The sequence below is a fragment of the Nicotiana tabacum genome, chromosome 17 (assembly GCF_000715075.1).
Source record: "Nicotiana tabacum cultivar K326 chromosome 17, ASM71507v2, whole genome shotgun sequence".
Taxonomy (NCBI): domain Eukaryota; kingdom Viridiplantae; phylum Streptophyta; class Magnoliopsida; order Solanales; family Solanaceae; genus Nicotiana; species Nicotiana tabacum.
The window spans coordinates 52,192,421-52,218,985 of NC_134096.1; the positions used below are offsets into that span (position 1 = coordinate 52,192,421).

Here is a 26,565-nt window from a genome sequence, read left to right on the forward strand (position 1 = left end):
TGTCATTTTATCTTAGTAAATCACAATGGTCCGTCATAAATAGAAGATTGAGAGGTCATATGTAATATTCTTTTCCCAACAGATCATATGTAATTTCATTTTTGCCGAAGTTGATATGCAAATTGATCACAAGAAAATGACAAAGAAAAGTTGACGAGGAGACTGCAGAAAGAGGAAAATTCTAATTCGGAGGCTAACCGTTGTTTAAAAGGCAGGACAATCAAGCAGAAATTCATCTTTACAATTATCACATTTCCACTTTCACTATTCAATTTTTCTGCTAAAGGATTGTAAGGGAGAAAATGAATTGGATTCAACGCAAAATCTATCTCTACAATGTCACTTTTGGTCTTTACATGCTCGACTGGTGGGAACGTTGCCTCTTCAGTATCCTTTATAATTTTTTTTTAGTTACTCGCTTAATAGATCTGATGCGACTTTAATCTTTATAAATTTCAATTTATTTTGCTGATCTGTAATCTACTAATTGTTAAATGATAGATATAAAGATCAGGTTTTGGGTAGATCTGGAGTTCTTAACGCCGTTAGATATTTTGGTGCTTGTGTTGTTGTGGTTTATGTGTTACAATGGGTTTTGTTATGCTTCCGAGCTTTTCAACAGGTATGTGTTTCATCCTATGTTACAATCTCAAAAAGAAGTACAGTTTTATCCTATGTTTCAATCTAAAAAAAAGTACAGTTTTATCCTAAATTTTTGCAGTTAATTTAGTTTTTCAGCTACTATAAGAAATGATTAAATATCAAAGGTCTCAAGAATGAAATCTAGGACCTAAATGTTTACTTTTTAGAACGACGTTGGTGTCCAGGTAGCTTGCACGCACCTCAGCTACATCGGGTACCTACTACCTCTCATGGTACCAGGTAACTCCACCCACCAATATTTAGGACCGTCGTGTTTTGATCCAAAAGTGTGTTGATGGAAAACGGATGTGGAAATGAGTGGCAATGGGATTGGTATGTAAATACACTAACATCATTAGAGCAAACTGACTCCCAGGGTTTGCAGTTAGCAAAACTAGATAATAATGAACTTGCGTAATGATATTCAGTTATGCCATAGTGCACTGAACTTGCATAGTGATATTTAGATGTGCCCTAGCATATTCGATGCAGTTGCATTTCAATGAATTTAGTGGAAGGATTTGGCTATAATTGTATGAATATGAGTTTCAACTATTAACAATACATGGTGGATTTTGATGGTGTCCTAGGATAAGAAGGGGTATTTGACAAATTTGTTTCACATCAAGATTAACTGGAGACCAGGACAAAGAAATCATGTCATCAGTCAATCTAACATGTAATATTTTCTTAATATGGTATACCTATCAAGTCATTGACTTGTTATTTGGTACCTTCGGAGAATTAGTTGTGATAAGAAATGGACCTTGGACATAGCTCAACCCTAAAAGCTGACTTGTGAGTAGTGGCAGAGCTAGAAATTTACTAAGGGGTGTCAAAATACAAAAAGGTAAATACACGAAGAAAATAAGGGGAGTCAACATATACTCCCTCCGTTTCAATTTATGTGAACCTATTTCTTTTATAGTCCGTGCCATAAAGAATGACCCCTTTCCCTATTTGGAAACAATTTACCTTTATGCAATGATTTATAGCCACACAAAATATATGTGCCTCATTTTACACCACAAGTTTAAAAGTTTTCTCTCTTTTCTTAAACTCTGTGCCCAGTCAAATGGGTTCACATAAATTGAAACAGAGGGAATAATATATATACATAAAAATAATTTTTTGAACTAGCTAAACAATGTAATTTTCCGGCGAAAGGATGTCAATTGACACCCCTTAACATAAGGTGGGTTGAGGATTGACCAAGACCATATAAGGAGACTAAGCATCCACACAAATTGACACCCCTTAACATAAGGTGGGTTGAGGATTGACCAAGACCATATAAGGAGACTAAGCATCCACACCAATGTGGGACTCTTAACATTAAATGTATTGTTCCTGTTTTGATCACCTAACTGTGAATCAAACGGCGTAACGCCAAGTTTTAGTGTAACAACTATTTTGGCATTGATCAGATGAATAATAGTTCGTTCTCACGAAAGTTCTGACTCCTGATAGCTTACCATCTCTGGTAGCAGAAAAGAGAAAGTGACAACCTTGAAAGGTTTAGGGGTGGGCATTCGGTATTTCGGTTCGATATTTAAGAATTTTGATTCGGTATTTCGGTATTCGGTTTATCAATTGTGTATACCAAATACCGTACCAAAGTATTTCGGTACGGTTCGGTATTTTTTATTTTGGTTCGGTACAGTTTCGGTTTAATACATATTCATGTGTCGTAGTGCCAAATGCTAAGAGCCTAAGCATTAAGCAAAATGCAGCAACACTAAATAATCAAATCCGCCATTCTGCCTAACAAAAGGGGTGTAAGTAAGGCAGCACCACAACACTAAATAATCTGCCAACTGCCATTCTGCCTAATAAAAGGCAGCAAGGCAGCAACACTAAATAATAAAATAAGCAAGCCAGAAACACTAAATAACAAAAGGCGTGTAAGAGCACATGATTATCACATTCACAACAAGTACACACCTGATTATCACATTCCTAACAAGTACTTGAAAGGGAAAAGAAGTAAATAAATATCACAGTAAGCTAAGATAGTAACAACTACTAACGAGTAGCAGGAACCAGCAGAATTAAACACAGTGCAACAAAAACATAAAGGGCATCCCTCTATTCAAGTTTACACTAATAGTCTCAAATCAACTTAGTCTTAATTCTTAAATACGGATTTCAGGAAGATGCTCAAGATAATGCCTAATATTTCCTTAAACAATATGTGCCATCCCTCTTTGGAAGAACATTAGGAGCACGGGTCATGATTGCACTTGAACCTAAAAAAAGATAAATCATAAGTTAGAATATTATTTTTTTGATGATAATAAAACAAAATTACAAAAGTATATCACTAAACAAATAGAGTATTAAACTTACCACTCAAGTTGCAAGTTGCAACTATACATCAAACAATGCTAGTAGTGCTTCCATCATTTTCCATATCTAAACATAATTCGACCAAATATGTCATACAAATAAACAAGTATGATATATTATTTTGAACTAAAATACACACAAAATATTAAAGCTTACCAAACTCGAGTTCCTCAAGATACTCCCATTCTTCTTCAACACTAATAGGATTCTTCTCTTCTCTAAGCCAATCTTGAACACAAACAAGAGCTTGCACACATTTAGGAGTCAATGAACTCCTAAATGAATCAAGAATACGGCCACCGGTGCTAAACGCGCATTCCGACGCCACACTAGAAATTGGAATGGCCAACACATCACGAGCCAACTCCGAAAGAATAGGAAATCTAGGAGCATGTGTTTTCCACCAACTTAAAATATCAAATTCTTCACTAAAAGGCTCTTGTTCTTCACTAATGTATTTATCCAACTCCGATTTAGCACCCCCACTTCCATTGTCTTCCTTTTGTTTCTTCAAGTGAAGTTTCGTCCTTATTAATGATGCAGTTAAAACACTCCCATTAGATGTATTAGATGTGTTATTAGATGAAGTAGAACTAGATGGAGATTGAGGACAAGATCCAGTTGAATACTTTTTTAGATACTCTTCAAACAAAGAATTCATATAAGCATACACCTCGGCATTTATTTTCTTCCCTTTTTTCCTCCCCAAAAAGTTCTTCAAGTGCAAGGCTAACATATTCAAATTTGTTACGTGGATCCAAGACGGAAGCAATAAAAATCATTTTATTCATCTTTTCAGGCTCACCCCAATACTTCTTGAACTTTTCTTGCATCCGCTCAGCCATTTTTCTCAAATGCTCATCCTCACTAATTAAACACATTTTCAAATGACAATAAAGTTCAGATACATCCTCAAAATGAGAATTACAAGTGACATAACGTGAACCTGAAACTTTTTTGGTAAGCTCGTGAAATCTTGCAAGAAACGCTATCACATTCCTCACATTCACCCAATCATCAGATTCAAGAAGACCTGCACTACTACCATCTTCACAAAGATGAGAACATAGATAAGCAGAAAATCCATCATAAAAAAGATGAAACTTGTCAAAGGCCTTTTCAAAGTTTTGTGCCATATCCAACATAAAATAGGTGGAATTCCACCTAGTAGGAATATCCAAACATAATGTTTTGGTACATTCTACCTTTATATGTGCACAACACTGTTTAAACTTTAAGGTCCTTGCAGGCGAAGATCTCACATACCTCACAATATTTCTAAGACGTGTGACAGAAGCATCAATTTCTTTCAAACCATCTTGCACAATTAGATTTAGTATATGAGCCATGCATCTCACATGAAGATGTTTACCACTCATCATATTAGTTTTCCACATATCTAATTTTTTAGACAATTCTTTGACTGTGACATCATTTGAAGAAGCATTGTCCACGGTAATAGTGAACACCTTGTCTAATTTCCATTCAAGCAAACAATTAGAAATAGCTTTAGCCATCTCTTTCCCTTATGACTAGTGATAGGGCAAAAATTTAGTATTCTTTTATGCAACTTCCAATCCCTATCAATGAAGTGGGCTGTCAAACACATATAATTTATTCTTTGCAATGAAGTCCATGTTTCTGTTGTGAGGCAAATTTTTGGTTGTGCTTCTCTAAAAGACCTTCTTAGATTTTGCTTCAATTCACCGTAAACTTCATAACAATCCCTTGTTATTGTTCTACGAGAAGGAAGACGAAATAATGGTTGAGTTATTCTTATAAATTTCATAAAGCCTTCCTTTTCTACAAAGTTAAATGGTAGTTCATCAATAACTATCATCTCAATTAAGGCCCTCCTAACCACTTCTTGATCAAATTTTCAAAGCGATCCTCCATCATTTGGCAAGATTGAAAATTTATCTTTGTTTGACTATTATCTTTATCAATGTTAGGTGGGTATTCTTTGCATCTAGCCAAATGATTTTTTAATCCTGTTGTTTCATTCCTAGACGTATTAGCAGCATAAGCTTGCTTACAATATCTACACCTTGCTTTACCGACCCCATTTACCTCAAATTTATCAAAATGTTGCCAAACTTCGAATCGAGGTTGCATGGCTTTTCTTTTCTTAGAATCTTGATTATCAATTGTGTTGGTGTTGCTATCTTCTGTAATAGGTAAACTTTCAGTTGAACCGGCATCACTTACTCTACTTTCATCTACCATTTTTACAAAATTAAAACAAATATAAAGACAAATTGAGACTAGAGTTGAGTTTAGATAATCAAAGTCTAAAATGGAGGTTGACAAGTATTTGACAAGGATGTCTACGAGTTTCTGGGCTACTGTTTCCCTAACATAATTTTGTAATCTAACTAGAGATATATTTATGTGATTATCTTTCACTAGAAATACTAGTAATTGAGAGCAAGAAAAAAGAATATTATGCAAAGAGTGGAATTTGGAAGTGAGTCTTCATGTCAAAGTTAGTAACCTTCTATAAGACAATTAATGTAGACGTTCAGTTTCCTTTTTTCTTTTACAAATATAGAATTTGTTTGCTGATTTCATTATTACATCAAATGAAGATAATCAAAATAAAGTACGCCACCTAACAAGAAAATGCCTCTTTGCACGCCATCTAGTGAAAGATAATCACATAAATTCTTTTTGCTTGCCCACCCCTAGTTACCACTCATTCAAATCTTGTAGTTTAATAACTCTACTAAAAAACTAATCCCACTATTTACATGTCACTGGGATCATTAGGTTCAAAGTGGAATTTTTCAGAACTTGTTTATGAAAAGATTAGCCATTAAAAAAAAACAAGTGGCAAAACAAAGAGTTTTCCTTATTCCAAGAACTACCAATTAATCTACCATAAATTATTATAAAAAACTGAAGATTGAAGAATGAAAAGTTATGAACCTTTTGAAGAGTTGAAGATTGAAGAATGAAGGTAAAAAATAAGGAAACTAGCAGTCACACTTGAGAGTCGTCGGCGCAGAGGTCGTGAAGTCGCCGTGATGTCGTCTGACTCGTCTCTATCGCGCCGAGGTGTTCTCACTTTTCTGAGTTCTCTTTCACAGTCACAGCTCTTTGGTTAGGTTTCTGTTTCTCCCTTTCTAATTTCCTGTAGTAAAGTGAAACTAGGGAAAGACAAGAGGGTAAGAGTTGGGCCTTATTGGGTTGGGCTGGGCACTAGGGCAGTGTAGAGAATTAGAGATACAACATATTGGGTTGGGCTGGGCAGTATAGGTCCAACATAAAATTCTTAAAAATTCAGTATTTCGGTATACCGAAATTTCAAGATCCTAATACCGAGGACCGAACCGTTATACCGAAATACTGAAAATGTAATACCGAATTATACTGAAAAAAACGAAACCGAAATACCGAAATAATTCGGTCCTGTTCGGAATTCGGTTTTTCGGATTTTATGCCCACCCCTAGAAAGGTTAATATAACTGGAATCTATATGAATTAGTCAAACTGGAAAAATGTTTAAGCCAGAGTAACAAAATCTGGACATCTAAATGCACCAGTTTCAGGCCAAGAACACTCCATTCTTGCAACCTGTTTCTTATTTTCTTCAAATTTATGCCATTTCTCAGTTTGCCACCGTTGTCCTGTATAAGCTACACCAAGTGCTGATATTTCTCTTTTCACTTGATTTAATTGTTAAGATTTAAGATATCACAAGTTATTCTGTAGTACCTTGCGTTAATAGATACGTGTTATTTTTTGTATAACCTGTCATAAGGGGCCTAACTTCCTTAAACATTTTTCCTGGGGATGAGGGTTGTTTTTGGAATTCCGGTGGCAAAGTAAATACCTTTTGATTGTTTGAACTAAGTCATTAAAGAAAGAAATGAAGGGGAAATTGGGGATTTAAAGCTAACAGGTGAGCCTGGAAACGGGGTTGAAGAAGAAAAATAACTGAAGCAGTTGCATCCTTGGCAGTCTAGTGAATGAAAAAAAGGGAAGCCCCTTTTTATTAGTACGGTATAGGTTGGTTGAGGGAAACTCCAAAACTAGGGTTCCAAAAAGCTTATATTATAGAAAAGTTTGAGAAAGGGGCACCCCTACTATACCCCGCGCAACGACTGAAAAGCCGTTGTTGCTTGCTTCTTGCAGGCTCGAAAATCTCTCTTTCGCCTCTCCTCCCTGTCTCAATTCTGATTGATTAGCTTCTTCCGTAGCTTGCAAAGTTACAGGCAGTGATAACTGGTTTGAAGAACAACGTAAGTTTTAGCTTTGTTCGGTCTGGGCTGCTGTAACCCCTGTCATTGAGCTGAATCTTAATTTGCTTTGAATTGTCAGTCCACAAAGAAGTATTTGAAAGTCATACTGATACCATTTTATATGATCTGGTTCTGATACTTCTCTATTTTATGTTGACCTGAATTAAAGTCACTTGTGTTCATTACTGTTAGTCTGTTGCAAGCTATTGCTTTTGCTGATAGCTCAAATGAGTTGATAAATATCTATATTTCACATTTTGATGCATCTCTTTCTTATGATCAACACTAAGATCCTCTTTTTCTTTTCCTGTCTATGATGTTTAATTCATTGGGAAAACTAATGTACAACTTTGTTGAAACTCCATATTTATGGTTTTGTGTACCATAATTAGTTCTGGAACAATATTTTTAATCTTTTTACAGTTATTGTCAGTGAGTTCCTACTCATCTGATTGGTAATTTCTTTGTCTCAGGCTAATGTGGTGAAAGGTCATCAGCTGGGATGAGCTTTGTTCTTGACCATAACTGAGAGAGATATGTATGTATGTATGTATGTATGTATGTATGTATGCATGTATGTATGTATGCCTCTTTTGGCATTTGTCTTGTAAGCTTGTTGAAATTGTTTGCTGTCCTATGGATATAGTTGGCTTGGTATGAATTCTTTTGCCAGAAAGATGTATTGATGTTATTTTCTTATTCTTTAACGATAGATGACATTTAATGTAATAGTTCGAATGATCAAGCAGTGATAGTTTAAGTTTGAAGTTTTCCCTGTTGTGAGGAATGCTTTCAAATTAGCTTATCAATAGATGAAGAAATCATGTTGCTTCATTTCTTTTAATCTTGAAGAGTAATATGAATTTGGGCAGATTCATACCCAGGCATATGTAACCTCAAGTTTAAACTCCTTTCTTCCTAGTAATTATTTTAAAATGAGATGTGCATTAAATTCAGTAGTTCTCTCTAATATGCCCTACGCTTGTTTTTGTTCCTCTTTTTTCACCATTTGCCCTATGCATTGTAGTTTTAGACGTTTACTTTGGAATTGGCAGATCTATTTGGGATTTGGGTGAGTGGCCTCCTTAATTCCAGAATGTAATAGATGAAAGAAAACATATTGATTCATTTTTTGACAATAAAGTAACGAATAGGCTCCATGTTTAAGTATATTTCATCATACGTGATTCTTCTTCTGTAAATTGATACCGTTAGTGCGGGAAAACGGTATTATAGGAAAAGCAAACTGAGTTCATCACGTCTGGCCAAAAGCCACCCAAAGTTAGTTTATGCAAAAACCTGAAAAATCACATTCTTGTTATAAGAAATATCAAATTATGGTGGATGTCTACTCTTCCTCCATGATCTTCATCTCAAATGCTTAATGACATATTCAATGACATTTTATATGTTTAATGACATATTCAATGACATATTTTCTTTATTTTTCATGCCTATATAAATGCCTTATAATAGATAGGAAAATACACACATTTGAAGAAGAAATAAGAATCTTTTCTATCTTTCTCCATATATCTCTTAGCTTGTTTTTTCTTGTTCCATATTGTTACTTTGAGTTATATTTTATAACACGTTGTCAGCACGATACTCTACCGTCTCAAGAAGCTCTTTGAGAAGACTAAGGTATAACTTTTCTCCTCTTTTAATTATGACTGATATTATGAAAAGAAAGTTTGTTGCCCTTGAAATTTCGGGCAAGAACTATATGACATGGGTGTTGGATGCTGAAATCCATTTAGATGCAATGGTCTTGGAAACGCCATTAAAGACAAAAATAAAGCATCTACCCAAGACTGTGCTAAGGCCTTGATTTTCTTGCGCCATCACCTTGATGAAGGGTTGAAGATAGAATATCTCACAGTCAAAGATCCACTTATCTTGTGCAATTGCTTAAAGGAAAGATATGACAACTTAAAGTTGGTCACTCTTCCACAAGCACTATATGATTGGGCTCATCTGAGACTCCAAGACTTTAAGTCTATTTATGAATATAATTCTGCGATGTTCAGAATTACTTCTAAATTGAAACTCTGTGGAGATACTATCACTGATTATGATATGCTTGAAAAAACGTTCACAACGTTTCATGCCTCCAATATGGTCTTGCAACAACAGTACCGAGAGAAAGGTTTCAAGAAGTATTCTGAGTTGATTTCTCTTCTCCTTGTGGCTGAACGAAACAATGACTTCCTCATGAGAAATCACGAAAATCGACCCATTGGGTCTACACCATTGCCTGAATTGAATGAGGTGTATTCCCATTATTCTAAGCGTGGAAAAAGTCGTGGCCCTGTTCGTGGTTGTGGTCGTGGCCAAGGAAGAAATTTTTCTGGTGTTAATCACCCCCCAAAGAAAAATAACCACCAAAAGTGGAAAGGTCCAAGGACAAATGGTTCAGAAACTGAATATTATTGTTGCGGTAGAAAAGGACATTGGGCAAATATTTGTCGCATACCAAAACATTAAGTTGAGCTTTATCAAGCATCTCTAAAGGATAAAGCTCCTGAAGCTAATTTTGTCTATGACAATGAATTTGACATCACCCACTTGGATGTGACAGATTTTTTTGAGCACCCTAATGGAAAAATAAACCACTCGATCGGTGATGGATCTATGGTTAAAGATGATTAAGCATTTTGATTTTTATGTTTTCCTATTCGTAGTATCTAATGAATAAACATCTTATAATTTTTATTGCACTTAATAATACTTCTTATGTAGTTTTTAAAAATATATGTATTTCCTAAATTTCATAAATTTCACAAACAAGGAGTAATATCTAAGTAATTAGTATCTTAGTCTCACTGATCTTTTAATTCCTTTTGATTTTTCTTTACATTACTTTAATTCTCTTTAAGAAGAGGTTTACAAGCACCCTGGAACAACTTTTGTTACTTCACCCTTAATTTTTTTTTCATGTACTTATAATTATATTATTTTTGCTGCGTAATTATTTGTATAATAATTAGAATTTGCTAGAAAATGCATTAAAATGTCACTATTGAATTATTGGTTTAACTTTATTTCTTTTCCTTTTTCTCTAAAAATACTAATATTTATTCATATATTTCTTTTGTATATCAAACCATGGGAAGCAAATATGGATATCTTTCAAAGCAAACTTGGATCAAAGTTCAATTGTAAAAATATTTGCTTAATTGATTCATGTACAACACATACAATATTCAAAGAGAAGAAATATTTCTCTCATTTAAGTATGTGTAAGGCAGATGTTACTACAATTTCTGGTAGTAGTAATCTAATTGAAGGCTCTGGAAGAGCTAATATAACTCTGCCTAAGGGAACAATACTTATCATAGAGAATGCAATGTTCTCCTCCAAGTCCAAGAGGAACTTGTTGAGTTTTAAAGATATCCGTCGAAATGGATTTCATATTGAGACAATAGATGGGAATAATATCGAATATCTCATCGTTACCAAGAATGTCTCTGGCCAGAAAAAGGGTTATTGAGAAGTTCCCATCTTTATCTTGTGGCATGTATTGGACAAGAATTAGTGCAATCGAGGCACATTCTATCGTAAACCAAAATGTTTCTAATTCCAATACTTTTGTACTTTAGCATGATCGATTGGGACATCCTGGATCAATTATGATGAGACGGATTATAGAGAACTCAAATGGGCATCCATTAAAGAGTTTAAAGATTCTTTTAAATAATGAGTTTTCTTGCACTTCTTGTTATCAAGGCAAGTTGATTATTAGACCATCACCAACAAAGGTTGGGATTGAGTCCTCTACGTTTTTGGAACATATACAAGGGGATATTTGTGGACCTATTCACCCACCTAGTAGACCGTTTAGATATTTTATGGTCTTAATAGTGCAACTTCTAGATGGTCTCATGTGTGCCTATTGTCATCTCGCAACCTGGCGTTTGCAAAATAATTGGCACAAATAATTCGATTACGGGCACAGTTTTCCGATAATCCAATTAAGTCTATTTGACTTGATAATGCTCCTGAGTTTTCATCCCAAGCATTTAATGATTATTGCTTATCAATTGGGATAAAAGTGGAACATCCTGTAGCTCATGTTCACACTCAAAATGGCCTTACAGAGTCTTTGATTAAACGTCTGCAATTGATAGCAAAACCGTTACTCATGAAAACAAAATTACTCACTTCTGTTTGGGGTCATGCCATTTTGTATGTGGCAATGCTAATTCGTCTCAGACCGACAAATTATCATAAATATGGGGTTGCAATTGGTTTTGGGTCATGAACCTAATATATCCCATCTAAGAATTTTTGGATGCGCTGTATATGTGCTTGTAGCACTGCCATATCGCACCAAGATGGCCCCCAAAGAAGGTTAGGAATATATGTTGGGTTTGAATCGCCCTCCATTATTCGCTACCTCGAAACATTAACGGGAAATTTGTTCACTGCTCGATTTACAGATTGTCGATTCGATGAGGCATTTTTTCCAAAATTAGGGGGAGAAATTGGTGAAATCAAATAGGAAATTTCGTGAAAAAATCCATCATTATCTCATCTTGATCCACGTGCCTCTATTTGTGAAAAAGAGGTGCAAAAGATTATCCATTTGCAGAAAATAGCAAATCAAATTCCAGATGTATTTACGGATCTGAAAAGGATAACGAAATCACATATCCCTGCAGAGAATGTTCCAATCCGTATTGATGTCCCTATTGGAAAATCTTCTAGTGTCATAGCTAATGAGTCAAAAGCACGCCTAAAGTGTGGCAGACCGTTGGGTTCTAAGGATCGAAATCTTAGAAAAAGAAAAATAAATGATCAAGATGACACTACGAATGAGTCTCATAAAGAAACCCATGATTTAACCAATCCTGAAATTCACGAGGAAATCAATGAGCCTGAGACTCAAGAAAATAAGGAACTATCAATAAACCCAATCGATATTGAGACAGATTTGAATCAATTGAATATAATTGTTGATTATGTATTTGCATATAATATTGCATCTAGCATTATGCAAGATAATGGGGATCTTGAACCTTAATCCGTTGGAGAATATCGACAAAGACGTGATTGGCCAAAATGGCAAGAAGCAATCCAATCTGAGTTGGATTCACTTGCGAAACGTGAAGTTTTTGGGTATGTAGTCCAAACACCTAATGGTGTTAAACCTGTTGGCTATAAATGAGTCTTTGTACGTAAAAGGAATGAGAAAAATGAGGTACAAAGAAATAAGGCACGCCTTGTTGCACAAGGATTTTCACAGAGGATGGTGTCTATTATGAAGAGACGTATTCTCCTATTATGGATGCTATAACGTTCTGTTATCTCATTAGTCTTGTTGTTCATGAAAAGCTTGACATGCATTTAATGGATGTGGTTACAACCTACCTTTACGACTCACTTGATAATGAGATATACATGAAAATTTCCGATGGATTTAAAATGCCTGATGCACATAATTCAAAGTCCAGGAAAATATTTTCAATCAAATTGCAAAGATCTTTGTATGGTTTAAAGCAATCAGGAAGAATGCGGTATAACCGCCTTAGTGAATATTTATTAAAGGAAGGTTATATAAATGATGTCATTTGTCCATGTGTTTTTATAAAGAAAACAACATCGGAGTTTGTTGTACTTGCCGTATATGTTGATGACATAAACCTTATTGGAACTCCTACAGAACTCCAAAAGGTAATTGATTATTTAAAGAAGGAATTCGAGATGAAGGATCTCGGAAAGACAAAATTATGTCTCAGTTTGCAAATTGAACATTTGGCAAACATAATTTTTGTTCATCTATCTGCCTACATAGAAAAGGTATTGAAACGGTTTTACATGGATGGAGCACATCCATTAAGTACTCCGATGGTTGTTCGATTACTTGATGTGAATAAGGACCCGTTCTGACCTCAAGAAAAGAATGAAGAGTTTCTTGGTCCTGAAGTACCATATCTTAGTTCAATTGGTGCACTAATGTATCTTGCTAACACTACAAGGCCTGGCATAACTTTTTCAGTTAATGTCTTAGCAAGATATAGCTTTGTTCCTACAATGAGACATTGGAATGGAATCAAACACATATTGCGGTATCTAAAAGGGACTACCGATATGGGCTTATTTTATGGCAATGATTGCAGTCCCGATCTTGTTGGTTATGCCGATGCTGGGTATTTATCTGACCCACATAAGGCTCGATCTCAAACAAGCTATGTGTTTACATGTGAAGGCACTGCAATATCTTGGCGATCGACTAAGCAATCAATCGTGGCTACTTCATCTAATCATGTTGAGATAATTGCTATTCATGAAGCAAGTCGAGAATGTGTATCGTTGAGGTCTGTAATACACCTAATTCGAGACAAATATGATTTGAAGTGTGACAAACTACCCACAATTTTGTATGAAGACAATGCAACATGCATAGCTCAATTGTTCATAAAAGAAACACATTTCACCAAAGTTATTTTTCACACACGATCTTCAAAAGAATGGTGATATCAGTGTGCAACAGATTCGTTCAAGTGATAATATGGCTGATTTGTTCACCAAATCTCTACCGACGTCAACCTTCAAGAAACTAGTGTACAAGATTGGGATGCGAAGGCTCAAGGATGTGAATTGATGCTCTCATCAGGGAGAGTTAATGCGGGGTGTACTCTTTTTCCCTTATAAGGTTTTGTCCCACTGGGTTTTCCTTGCAAGATTTTTAATGAGGCAACCAAAAAGCGTATTCCTAAACATGTGTACTCTTTTTCCTTCACTAGAATTATTTTTTTTAATAAGGTTTTAACGAGACACATTATCTATGGACATCCAAGGGGGACTGTTATAAGAAATATCAAATTATGGTGGATGTCTACTCTTCCTCCACGATCTTCATCTCAAATGCTTAATGACATATTCAATGACATATTTTTAATGTTTAATGACATATTCAATGACATATTTTCTTCACTTTTCATGTCTATATAAAGGCCTTGTAATAGATAGGAAAATACACACATTTGAAGAAGAAATAAGAATCTCTTCTATCTTTCTCCATATATCTCTTAGCTTGTTTTTTCTTGTTACATATTGTTACTTTGAGTTATATTTTATAACAATTCTCAAAATGTTATAATTTTAAATATACCCTTTCATGCTCCGACATATTAAAAAAAAGAAAGGATCTTACTACAGAAAAAAACTCATACCCAGTGTTTAAATTTTAAACAAAGTTATATTGATTTACAGGTAAAAATGTGTGTTAATCATGATTTAGTGGTTAAAGTGCGAGTAGAAAACACGTCCTAGCAGTAAACACAATGTGGATGTTTATAGATGGACCATACAACTTTCTAGCAGAAAAAAAGCATAATAAAGAACTCGAAACTACTTATAAAGTGGATGCAATGCAATTCCAATAATAGGCAGTTGAGAGAAATCATGCAATAGGCAGCCCGTTTGGATTGACTTAAAAATGTTATTTTTCAGTAGAAATAGTTTTTAAGCCAAAAAATATTTTGGGATTGCTCATCTTATTGATTTTGGCTTGTTTTAAGCAATTTTTAACTTATTTTAAGCACTTTTTTGACTTTGTCAAACACCGAAAAAAATTAAAAAGAACTCAAAAGCTAATTTAACCAGCTTAAAAGTCAATCCAAACACCCATACTTCTATTTTTACCTTGAGCAGCGAATCTTTTACATCCTATGTATCTGTTTTTTCAGGCTCCGTATTTGGAGGTTAATTTAACAGAACTGTCTTTTATTCTCTTCTTCGCAAAATCTAATTTTATTCCTTGTAGTATTGAGCTAAACATATTCTACTTTTAAATTTGTAAAGTTATACGTTTTTTAATCTCTCCACTAGTAAATTTTCGTAACGAATTTTCAATTGTTAATCCATTTGAATAATTGATTTAAAGAGAAAACTACTTTTGGTATTTTCATTACAATCCTTAGATTTGTGAAAATTTTGTTAAGGAGATACCAAAAACACACAAGTCTGTTAATCAAAAGTATAACGTATAATTTGAACTTTACAAGATTATTTAGAATTGGAGTAAAAGTAATTGAGAAACTAATATAGTAATTTTCCTTGTAGGAAAATGACTTGTGTTACCTATGGAAGCTACTAGTCTCATCTTGTGATAGAATTGATTGTTTTAGTCTTAAAATTATCTTCGGATCACCAATACCCTTGAACCTATTACTGGATACCCCAGTAATATAGGGGTGTTTAGCATAATTTAACCAAAAGTTTAATCACTTTTCCCTCCGGATTCTTTTCGTACTTTTGAGTACTTTATATTCATTTTCAGCTCGTTTTTTTCCTTCTCTGCGAAAAGTTTGTGTTCAGAACACTGTTGGAATGACTAGGCAATGCCATTTTAAAGAGAAGATTAAAGATGGTGGTAAGACCAAGTTGCATGCATCTCGGTTATTTCATTGGATATCTGCTATCTCGTATAAGCACAGGTAACTCTGTCCGCCAAGATTTATGCTGATATGAACTAGTATATCCTAATTGTAAGTGCAACAAAACTACCTCTGAACTTTCAGTCCGAGAATGTCATCCGCTGTAGCTGCAAGTAACCTGCAACTAATAATAGTCATTCCACGAGCATGGAAACTTGAAAACAACTGAGGACAGACAACAGGAAGATAAGATACAACAACTAACCAAGATGGAATAGACTAGGAGTACCTGAAAAATTATGTTTCGGTTATTCAGTTACTTCTACAATGTTGTCATATATTCAAATTCAACCCGGGTTACAAATTCATGAATTGATATTACAAATTATACTCAAAACAGTTTAAAGGGCATAAATTAGTAGAAAAACAGAAATTTCTCATTCTAATGTACATACAAGCTATAAATTTCTTGAGCGCCGTAAGAGATTTGTGAGCATTTTAACCAAAATCACCTACTCTGTCATGGCTTGTCCTTAACTGTTAGCTTCCTCAACATTGGACTGAAGATGCGTGGCATTGGCATTACTCTCTAGCTTGGACACCGCCTCTGGCCCACACAACCTCGTCAACTCTTCCTGTTTATAACATTGGATCCCAGTAAAAATAAGTATATTCATCTTTCTCGTATTGCTTAGTAGAATTAAAAGGACAACTAACAGCATTTCCCTGTAATAGCCCAGAATAAAAAAGAGAGTATGGATAGAGGGAGGGAGGACAGAATGAAGAGGATACTCGAGAATTTACTTAAAAGTGAGGGCAAATGACAGAAGCATACAAGAATACAGAGGGGTGAGGAAAAAGATATTGAAGTAGTGCTTACCTTTATCGAATTATTCTCCGAGGTAAGCTTCTCACATTCCTCAGAGAGCTTTCGCATCTCCTCTTTGAGTGCATGATTCTCATTGCTCAATGTCTCTACCCTCTGTTGTAGCTCTTCACACTCAGCCTGTGGAGGATGAGAGGCATAAGACAATGACTAATAAAACTTAACTTTACATTCTAGCTAGTCCCAGCGTTGGACCAATCAAATAGTCAAAGTGGTCATAGACACAGTTTAAGCTCAATGTCTGTATGCTCACCTAAGTTGCTCGGACTCGAGTGCAGGTGTCCGATACGGATGCTGATCTAGAGGTCGAATCCTTCATTATCTAAATTTTAAGATTCGGGGATATGGATCCTGATACGGATACGGGTATGGAGATTCGGCTAAAAATAATTAAAATATTTAAAAATAGTGTTATAAAAATATGTCTAACTTATTAGACATTATGTGAAAACCTTATAAGGTATTCCGAAAAGGAGAAAATATTGATCAAGAGGAGAATCCAAGAACGAGATAATAAAAGGAAATGTACTAACATAAAAAAATTCTATACACAAGGTATTCCATTTTCTTCAATTTCACCCTAACTTTTATTTTGATTTCATAAATCGTAGTATCTGTCCCGAATTTCTCCGTTGATTTTGGTTAAAGTGCCCAAAATCGGTTGACCAAATCCGGTACGGATCCCACACCCACGTCGTGTCGACAAGGGTACGGCATCGAAAGTGTAGAGTCTGAGCAACTTAGATGCTCACAGTAAGGTGAGTCTTTCCCCTGGGTCAGTTCCATGAATAACCTTGCTTCTGAGTTTATATCACAATCTGTTGGACAAAATACAGTCCACAAAGAAGAACAGCGATCAGCTGTTTTTTCCCCTAAATTTCCAATAAAACGAAAACAAGTCGTTACCTTGTTTTCTCAGTCATAATTTTAAGTATACTTTCCATCCTTACTATTGCACTTGGGAGAATTGATTGCAATAGGCGATAATATTAACTGCAAGAAGGATGGCTAGTTACTGCCAGTTACTCCATTTCAATCACATATACTATACAATTAAGCCCACCAATAAAACTAATGATTCTGGATGCTCTTGGTATTTGTCACAATATTTTTTTGGTTTGGAAGTTGGGTGTAGAGTATTTAGTTAGAGTGTGTGTGTGTGCGCGCGCGCGCATTTTTTGTGTACGATAAGTACAGATGGGAATTTTAATAATACTTTCTTAGTCCTAATTTGTTAAGTCATTAAAATTTGGGGATTCGAACAAATTTTCCTGTGATTAGGGCACTTTCAAACATTTAAATATTTTTAACTACCAGAATCATACTTTTTATACAGTTTTAAAATATGTAAGTTTAGTTTAAAAAGTAAAAAAACACTATTCGATTTCAGATCTATAATAAACGAGTTGAACAACCAACACCATTTGTTTATTGGAGAAGGGAGTACTAAAAGTAACAAAATAAAATCTCAAATTCAATAGAAAATTTTAGACCACCATCCAACCAACTTGGATAAGTGAAGAAAAAGCAGTTGCCTCATACTTTACATAAAGACATATATTGAGACTCTTATGTAATTTCAAATTAATTGAAAATAATCTTATATGTGTAATCTCGTTGGTGTTATTATTTTGGGCATCTGTCGGAAGTGGTACAGCTGCTCCTCCGGTGACCTCTAAGTCACAAGTTCAAAGGGGAATAAACACTTTGCAGAAAAGCAAAGGGAATGCTACAAATGGTATACACCAACTCTCCAGCTACATTGGCATTAGCTGGGGAGCACTTCATGCGCTAGGTTAAAGCAAGTCAAAAAATAAGAATGCTACAATTTTACAGATCCATCAATTTTGTTTAAGAATTGCCCTTTTGACTTGTGAAAACATTGGATATTGGGTGCCTCTACTTTGATTTGTTCTATTCAACAGAAAAAGATGGCATGCTTTTCTCTATTTGTTCCGTTCCAAGAATTCTAACACAGTTTAATATCCATCTAGGAAAAATGAGATTATTTTCAGAACTTCCATTGACGTTGGCTCAGGTTGCCACACAATCTAACGACAATGAAACTGTCTCCTCTCCTCACCTTGAGAATCCCGTTATAGTTCCGACTTTGGTAAGCTATTGTGCCTTACCAACTAGTTAATCAGACTGAGCCCCTCATCGGGCAGATTCTTCCTTTTGCTCCTCAGTATACGGGGTATTAGCAGCCGTTTCCAGCAGGGTTGTAGCTATGAGTGCTACAGAAGGACTAGCGAGAGGAGGAATGGAAATGATTGACGCAGGAGCTCCTATAAGTGTTCCGGTCAGTGGAGCGACTCTGCACGAATTTTTAACGTGCTCCGAAGACTTTTTATATTAGACTAGTACTAGTTAGTGAGTCCTTCCTTCCGTGATGAACGGTTGGCATCGTTCCTATATTACATCAATTTATTACCCAAAAAGAAGACCTAAAGCCCAGTGCTGGACCCAAAGAACCCAGAAGAGCATAATTATGGTTACTAATACACAAAGATCATCAATTCTGTCTGTTGAAGAGATGGACGAGAAACAATATCTGTAACAAATAACTCATACCTGTTTGCGTAATCTTGACCTCCTAGCTGATTCTCGATTAGATTGCTTTCTCTTTTGCCTTTTAAGTTCACGTTCATCCTATGAAGAAGTGTTATAAAGCACTTATCAACAAAAAGAAATACAGCAATGATAAACACAAGGGTACAATCCCATTATTGACAGCACACATATTGAGATACAAATAAAAATAACAACAAAAGCAACTATCACTTTTTGAAATGTGTAAACATGCCTTCAGATTCCCACAAAGTTACTGAGATACAGCAAACAGCTCTAAATTTCAATCTAGCAAGATAAAGACACAAAGATATAGAGCTGCCAAAATATGGAACCATAACAAAAAAAGTTATTGATAAGGAATTTGAAACCAAGTTCAGTTTCTTGCGATCAAATTTCAAACCTTACTCAGGTTTAAATTTTTAAAATTTAATTTAAGAGCAGATATTTGGGCAAATATGGTCCTACAAACAGGCAAGTTTATTACAAAAGAATGAACCGGTTGTTTCTTTAAAAGTTCTCCGGCAGAACACTAGTTTATGTTTCTAGATTATAATTGCTGAAAGAACTTCTGCACTTCTGGTCAGTAACTAGTCATCAGTTATTTTAGGATCAACCGAAACACCAGAAAACCTGTAAAAACCCATACTTAAGCTCGAACGCTCTCCAGATGACCAGATCGCTCTCGAGGTTTAGATCTCTCTATGCCCTTTCAATATCATTGTTTCCCGGAACCCTCGTTTTTGTTAGATAGTTACTTGACCTTATTAAATATATGGATATAAGTATTGTATGTAGTAGTGTCACTCATTGGTTAAATGTAAGATGCCTATAAATAGGTTTGCCTTGTATTACCTTTTTATCAACTCATCAACACAGCTCTCATTTCCTCACAATTCAATATTTTGTTGAGTAAACATGAATTCTGAATGTCAAGTTACACCAGAAACAATGAGTCTTATTGAACCCCATTTGTAAATACCACTAATGACCGTCTGCAACGAAGAAAAGGAATTACATTTTGTGCTTTTAATCACACAGGCGGCTAGAGGAATAGATTTGATGAGATATTGGCACTATGTAAAGAGCATAAAAAGCAACATGATCAACTGTGAAGGACATAAAACAAAATCTACCTGAATCCATTCACGTCCTATCCCAGGAGCTGGTGTGATACCAGATTGATTTGATCGCATTTTAATCATTCCAGGACCGGCAGACGATGCATTCCACAAATCCATCCCGATATTCAGATTAGTTGCAGGCATAGCAATCGGATTCCCTGTTGCAGGATTGTTCTGAGAACTGGCTCCTAATAATTGAAAATCACATAAACCTATTTAATAAAACGAATAAGGCATAATAAAGAAGCAGACAAGTCAGACAAGTTACCATTTGCAAGCATTAGATCAAAGTTTCTACTCTTGTTTGCAGAAAATTCCTGAGATAATAAAACAAGAAAAACAGTCTTAACTAGCAATTGATAGGGAACATACATGACACCGATATATTTTAAGTAAACTATGAAATTCTTAAGTAAATCGGAGAGCATACATGGTTATCATTTTCATCATTTGCATCTGATGAACCTTCACTTCCGCTTTCAGCACTATTCAAGAGAATATATTAAGTCAGATGTACAAGGACACATCCAAAAGAAGAACAATTTAAAGGGAAGTGAGATTAAAATGAGAGTCAATAGACAAAATTTAACACTAAATCCACATGAAAAGACCTCCTTGTGGCACCGTCATTTCCAGAACCTGAAGTCGCTTTTCCACTTTCTCCTGCCTTGCCACCTGTATATCCCTTTAATTTTTTGCTTGTACTCTGGTCCTTGGGATCAGTTGCCTTACTATCTGATTCTCGATTTGCCTGCAGTGGGTTTGGAGTCTACCAAAAGGACATGAACGATATTAATAAGATTATTCACAGAAAAGTTATACATGAGTGACTCTCTGTCATCAGCTTTCAAATTGATAGTAACCGAATAACAGAAGGACTGGTTACCATGGGAATATTAGGATGAGCATAAACTCCAGCAGGAGGATATAAAGCTGGATATGGGACTGGAGCACCATAAGGAGGCATAAGTGGATGCTGAAATATCATGCAATAAAGTGTAAGTACATTAAAAAAGTTCTGAGTTTTATACTTTATATAGTAAAAAAGTTACAACGTGCCGTAAAAAAAGAACTACTCCCTCCGTTTCAATTTATGTGAACCCATTTGACTGGGCACGGAGTTTAAGAAAAGAGAGAAGACTTTTGAACTAGTGGTGTAAAATGAGGCACATATATTTTGTGTGGCTATAAATCATTGCATAAAGGTAAATTGTTTTCAAATAGGGAAAGAGGTCATTCTTTTTGGCACGGACTAAAAAGGAAATAAGTTCACATAAATTGAAACGGAGGGAGTATATAAATTAGTGAATGAAAAGTCAATCACCTGGCCTCCCCACATGTATGGATGGGGAGTAGGACTAGCAACAGTTGGGGAAAAGAAGGGAGGTGCAGCTCCAGCACCATAATAAGCCTAAACCGGAAAAAATAGAGCTTAAGAATTAAAAATTCATCATCTTAATGTTGATGTGGTGCACTTGACAATGATTAATCACGAAAGAAATTCATTATCAACCTGCATAGAACTTGACCAATCAGGATATGAAGGTGTAGCTTGTGTCTCCTGAAAATCAAACAAATGGAAAACTTGTGAATAGCAAGCCACAAAACAGAGAGTTAAGGAGAATGACACTAAAATTTATATAAGCACGTATTGCGTGTAAATCTATGGAAAAAGAGAAAAGGAAAATGACCTGAGCTGAAGTAGCTTTTGAAGGCTTTGCAGGGGTGCTTTCTTCCCCAGCACCCATTAGGTGTCGATTCAATAGTCAATTACACGTTTATTTGATGATCCAGAAGATATGTACTCAATTAAAAGCTAGATGTACCTGAAAGTAGGAGAAAATAATGGGAAAATAAGTTCGGAATATCTTTCATTTTTATCTCTACATATTACTCCAGTCATTGTCATATGGAATAACTAGAAAGGTTTCAAGACCGAACAATCATCCTTATGGCATGAATGGAATTTTATGTTTCAAAAATTATATTTCAATATAAAAAGTTGTGGCGAGGTCATTTTCTTGCCACCTACAAAAGATGCTGTCAAGTTTTCATCTCTGTTGCTTATACCAAAGAAGATGAACTACAAAACTGTAAAATAGTATCATGAAGGAGACCGCAAAAGGACGAAACATGATGTATATGTATCGAGGAGACAATTGTAATCTTGCAACAATTATTTTGGCTTTGAAAGCAATCTATTATTTACATTGCAACCTATGAGGAATCTCACTGAGCATAGAACACATACCATATTCAGAAAAGTACCTAACATCAAGATTACTAAAGGAATACCTAACTGTCTTACAAGGTAGGATTCTCCCCACAAGAAAAAAATGTAAGATTGTCAAGCCAACAGAATTTGAAGATAAATTACACCAAGAGATTTGTTTAGATTATCAAGATCGAAAAGCTAAAGCATTTCCTGAACCAAGAGATCTTTCTTATGTATTTGGTGCTTTGGAAGGATTAGCGACTTATTATACTGACTCCTTTTGTTCCTTGCTGTTCCTTTGTCAAAGAATGCCTGCATGAATAACAAAAGCTGATCCTGCACATAACATCGACTGGAAAACACCTTTTCTATATTATTTCTTGATGTGAATACTTTCTTTTATCAATTGAAGGGTTTTTCTTAAATTTATATGCAGCATTTCCAAGTATCCTCTACATCAAGAAGCAAAAGCGGCAAGGACATTTGTGCAAGGCTGCAAGCATACAACTCCTCCAGTCAGAAACAAATCTCAGATTGGAATTTGAACTTTCTCCCATTTGGTTGTATAATAAAGAGCCAGTCTAACCATAGTATTTTATTTCTTACAAACCGAGTTTCATCAATGATTTTCTTGTTCTCAACTCTAAGAATTTTTTAAGATGCCCTTATTCTTGCAAGAAAAAATTGTGATATTTAAAGCAAAGCAATAGCAACACATTTTCTACTCAGGGATAATTTAAGATGACTTGTCCACCTTTCCTTTTAAAGCATTAGCAACACACCGTTGACTTAAAAAATAGAATACTTAACTTCTTCCTCAAAAAAAAAAGTATCAAGTTTTCCAAAAAAGCTACCCACTTTATGTCCCTTGTCAATAGAACATTATATATTCTAGTCTAATTTAAGAACGTTCATTACTGAACATACAACAACATAGCCATGGTGATCCCACAAGTGGGGTTTGGGAAGGGTACAGTGTCACAGACCTTACCCCTACCTTGTTGAGGTAGAGAGGTTGTTTCCGACAGACCCTCGGCTCAAGAAAAACATTTTCAAAACAGGTTTGAAAAATACAAGAGTAAAGAAGCAACGTTCATTACTGAACATGACAAAGTAAAATGGCAGGACAATATCAGTTTCCATACATGTGTTAACTATCATAAAGGAAAAATGAGAGAATTTTCTGCTAATATTACGTAATTCAAAGTTGAAATAAGTTTTCCAATAAGAATAATGATGATGTTGATAATAATATTAAATAGACAAAAGAAAAAAAGATAGATGGGTTGTGAATTGCCAGCCTAATGTATAGATTGTTAAATGCAGTAATAAAATCATAAAAGTAATTGCAGCTCCATGTATCACCAAAATTTTACAGTTTGGTACATTGAACTGATCCTAATGCCTGATAACAAAACTATGACTCACATTGCTGCTCAATGGGAAGCCCGAATCATGGAAAGGAAAATCATGGCTTGTACATGATCCATCATATGATGTGTTTAATGTCAAAAGATCCTTCTTAACTTGTCTTGCAAATGCCCCCAGGGCCTAGCTCAAGTGGCAAAGGGTGGTGGATTTGTGTCTTAGGTCACAGGTTCAAGCCCCCACACCATGCAAAGCAAAGCCTGGTATTTAAGTGGAGAAGGGTAGAAGGACGGGCCCATTATTCACTGAGTTTCGAAGGCTGCGGCTGGTCCAAAGGATCGGCCCCAAACGGATTTCTCGGTCATCAAAAAAAAAAAAAACTTGTCTTGCAAACTAAAGACAATTAATCTCCACCTATGAAACCAATCTAGTTTAGTCTTTTCTTGACTACTCCATAGACAAGATACGGAAAGAATTTTTTAGGGCAAAACAGTTTGAGATTCATAATTTCCCAATACTAAAGAGAGGGGTCTTAATCAATTGAGTTTCTGTTGCTATTCATATTTCATCTATCTAGCAGCAACAAATAGCTATCCTTGAAAAACCGAGAGCACAAACAAACGAGTTTAACTTCTATATAGTGCTACTGTAAAATAACTTTTATACTATTACGTCACCTAAAAGATAACAAGGGGTAACCTAAAACTAAGATAGGTTATGCTACAACATCTTAAAATACATTAATAATGTAAAAATTCTTTTAAACTGTTTGTGTACATAAGATAAATCCCACAGGTGACTATTTGTCCTTCCTTAAAAGCACTATAATGAATAAATGTTTACTTACTCTCTCTCGTGTGCAATAACTATATGGCTAATGAAGTCCCTGAATATAAAATTACCGTTAAGTTTTTAGGCGGCTTACATTAAAAGAACAAAGGAGAAAATCAGAAAAGTTCACGGAATAGTTCAATTACATATAATCTGAGTTTCAGGCAAAGAAAAGGTTTCAACCATATGCAGACTGCAGTAATTTTGTAGGAGAATTGGTTCTTTCTTTGTTAATTGAGTTACTAAATTTCCAACAATATCTGAAAAGAAACTTTTGGGCCCTGTAAAATTTATTTTACAATATACAAACAAACCAATCTTGAAATTCAAAGGAAACGGCTAAAATTAGGAAGACCCCAATTCTGAGAATTTTGGAAAACAACAACATAAACTACTAGTCATAAAATAACCAGAATAATTCAGTTGTTGTCTGTGTTTATATGTTGTTAGGAAAACTGAAATACAAAAAATACATAGAAATAAGAAGAGGGAAGAGGGAAGGACTGACCTGGGTGTCTGAAAGAGGGGGTGTGAGTGTGAGGTGGAACAAAGGAGAGTCCAACTCGGATAGACAGTCGGTGCTGTTTCTTTCTTTCTTTCGTTTCTTCTTCTTTCTTTGGTTGGTGTTAATTGTTAAATGTTAATGTGCAAGTACTAACTAAAGAGCGCTCTTCATCAGAAGATCTAACGGTTAGGAGACTTTGAGGTTTAACTTGTCCTAAATCCTAACACCAATTTAAAGTTTATTAACTTATCAGATTTTTTATCTCTTTTCATCAAAAGTATTGTTGCAGACGCTACTGATGAAATTATGAAAAAATTCAAAAAAAAATACTCGTAGATTATTTAAGCGGCTTCTTTTGCCATTTTTTTTTTCTTTTATTTTCTATTTCAATTTTATGGTTTAGTATCATGTAACACGAAAAAAAATAAGATCGCTCGCCAACTATACTATTAAGTGATGAATGATGAATATTCATTTATACTTTAAAAACATGTATAGTGGATTTGTTAAATAAATATAAATTATTATTAATTTATTTTTTAGCAGATCACTTCATTGGAAATAAAGGCGACAATATGTCACAAACTAGAAAAATCAAACTAAAGTACTTATGATAAATAGAGATGAGGAGATTGACCAAGAGGACGTATGTAGTGTATATCGACACTTGCATTCCCTTCACGTAACTATATATCCAAATTAAAGGAATATAGCTTTACCAAGTAGACGCTGATTCACAATGACAATATTAAAGAATATAATAATGATATCCTTATTTAGAAACTTAATTAATATCGTTGGAAAAGGAAAAGGGCCAGATGGGTGGGTCGGCCCGGCCCGTTTCAGGAATTGGGTTTTGGAAGTTGACACGTGAGGGATCCAGCTGGCAGAAAAGAAGTGGATAGGAATGACAAGGCATCAATTTAAACAACAAAGTAGATAACATAATTTAATTACCCCCACCCGCCGCCCAATTTTTTCCCCCAAAGAGAATCAACCTGCATTCAAGTCCCTCGGACTAATAGCTTGTTTGACCAAGCCTCATCAAAATCAAAAGTATTTTTTTTTTCTTTTAAAAAAACATATTTTTTCTCAATATAAAAGTGTTTGGCTAAGTTTTTAAAATGAAAAAAGTATTTTTGAGTAGAAGTATAAGCAATTTTGGAGAAGCAGATTTAAAAAAAATACTTTTGAAAAAGATACATATAGAAGTACTTTCTAAAAGTTTGGTCAAACAATAATTGCTGATTAGAAGTATTTTTTAAATTAATTAGTCAAACACAAACTGTTTCTTACTAAAAATACTTTTAAAAAATACGTTTAAGAAAAAGCAATTCTCAAAATAAACTGATTTTTGTAACTTGACCAAACATGCAATAAATTACTATCATGGTCTTCATTTTTTTGAGCTAGGTAAGATTTTGTCCTTTTAAAATTATTACATAG

The 26,565-nt window shown here is 34.9% G+C and overlaps 1 protein-coding gene and 1 long non-coding RNA gene across 6 annotated transcripts; one reads left to right on the plus strand and one right to left on the minus strand.

Annotated features, from left to right (window-relative positions):
- The first annotated feature begins 76 nt into the window (after positions 1–76).
- Positions 77–8,003, plus strand: LOC107790527 (uncharacterized). The gene is made up of 3 exons (XR_012701208.1): positions 77–387; positions 550–622; positions 7,709–8,003. It is a non-coding gene; the product is annotated as an uncharacterized LOC107790527 (long non-coding RNA).
- A 7,866-nt stretch (positions 8,004–15,869) lies between these two features.
- On the minus strand, positions 15,870–25,260 carry LOC107770468 (G-box-binding factor 1). 5 transcript variants are annotated; one of them, XM_016589778.2, is made up of 13 exons: positions 25,123–25,250; positions 22,578–22,727; positions 21,892–22,026; positions 21,714–21,761; positions 21,525–21,611; positions 21,087–21,176; positions 20,812–20,969; positions 20,631–20,685; positions 20,469–20,517; positions 20,213–20,388; positions 19,080–19,157; positions 16,500–16,625; positions 15,870–16,254 (listed from the first exon to the last, which is right to left on the minus strand). In XM_016589778.2, exons 3-13 carry the CDS (start codon positions 21,946–21,948, stop codon positions 16,153–16,155), a joined length of 1,026 nt encoding a protein of 341 aa, XP_016445264.2. In that variant the 5' UTR covers positions 21,949–22,026; positions 22,578–22,727; positions 25,123–25,250; the 3' UTR covers positions 15,870–16,152. The 5 variants fall into 5 exon arrangements, with proteins under 5 accessions (XP_016445264.2, XP_016445265.2, XP_016445262.2 ...); XM_016589779.2 differs by lacking the exon at positions 22,578–22,727 and having other exon boundaries at positions 20,213–20,358; positions 25,123–25,260; XM_016589776.2 differs by lacking the exon at positions 22,578–22,727 and having other exon boundaries at positions 25,123–25,260.
- Between the last annotated feature and the right edge of the window lie 1,305 nt (positions 25,261–26,565).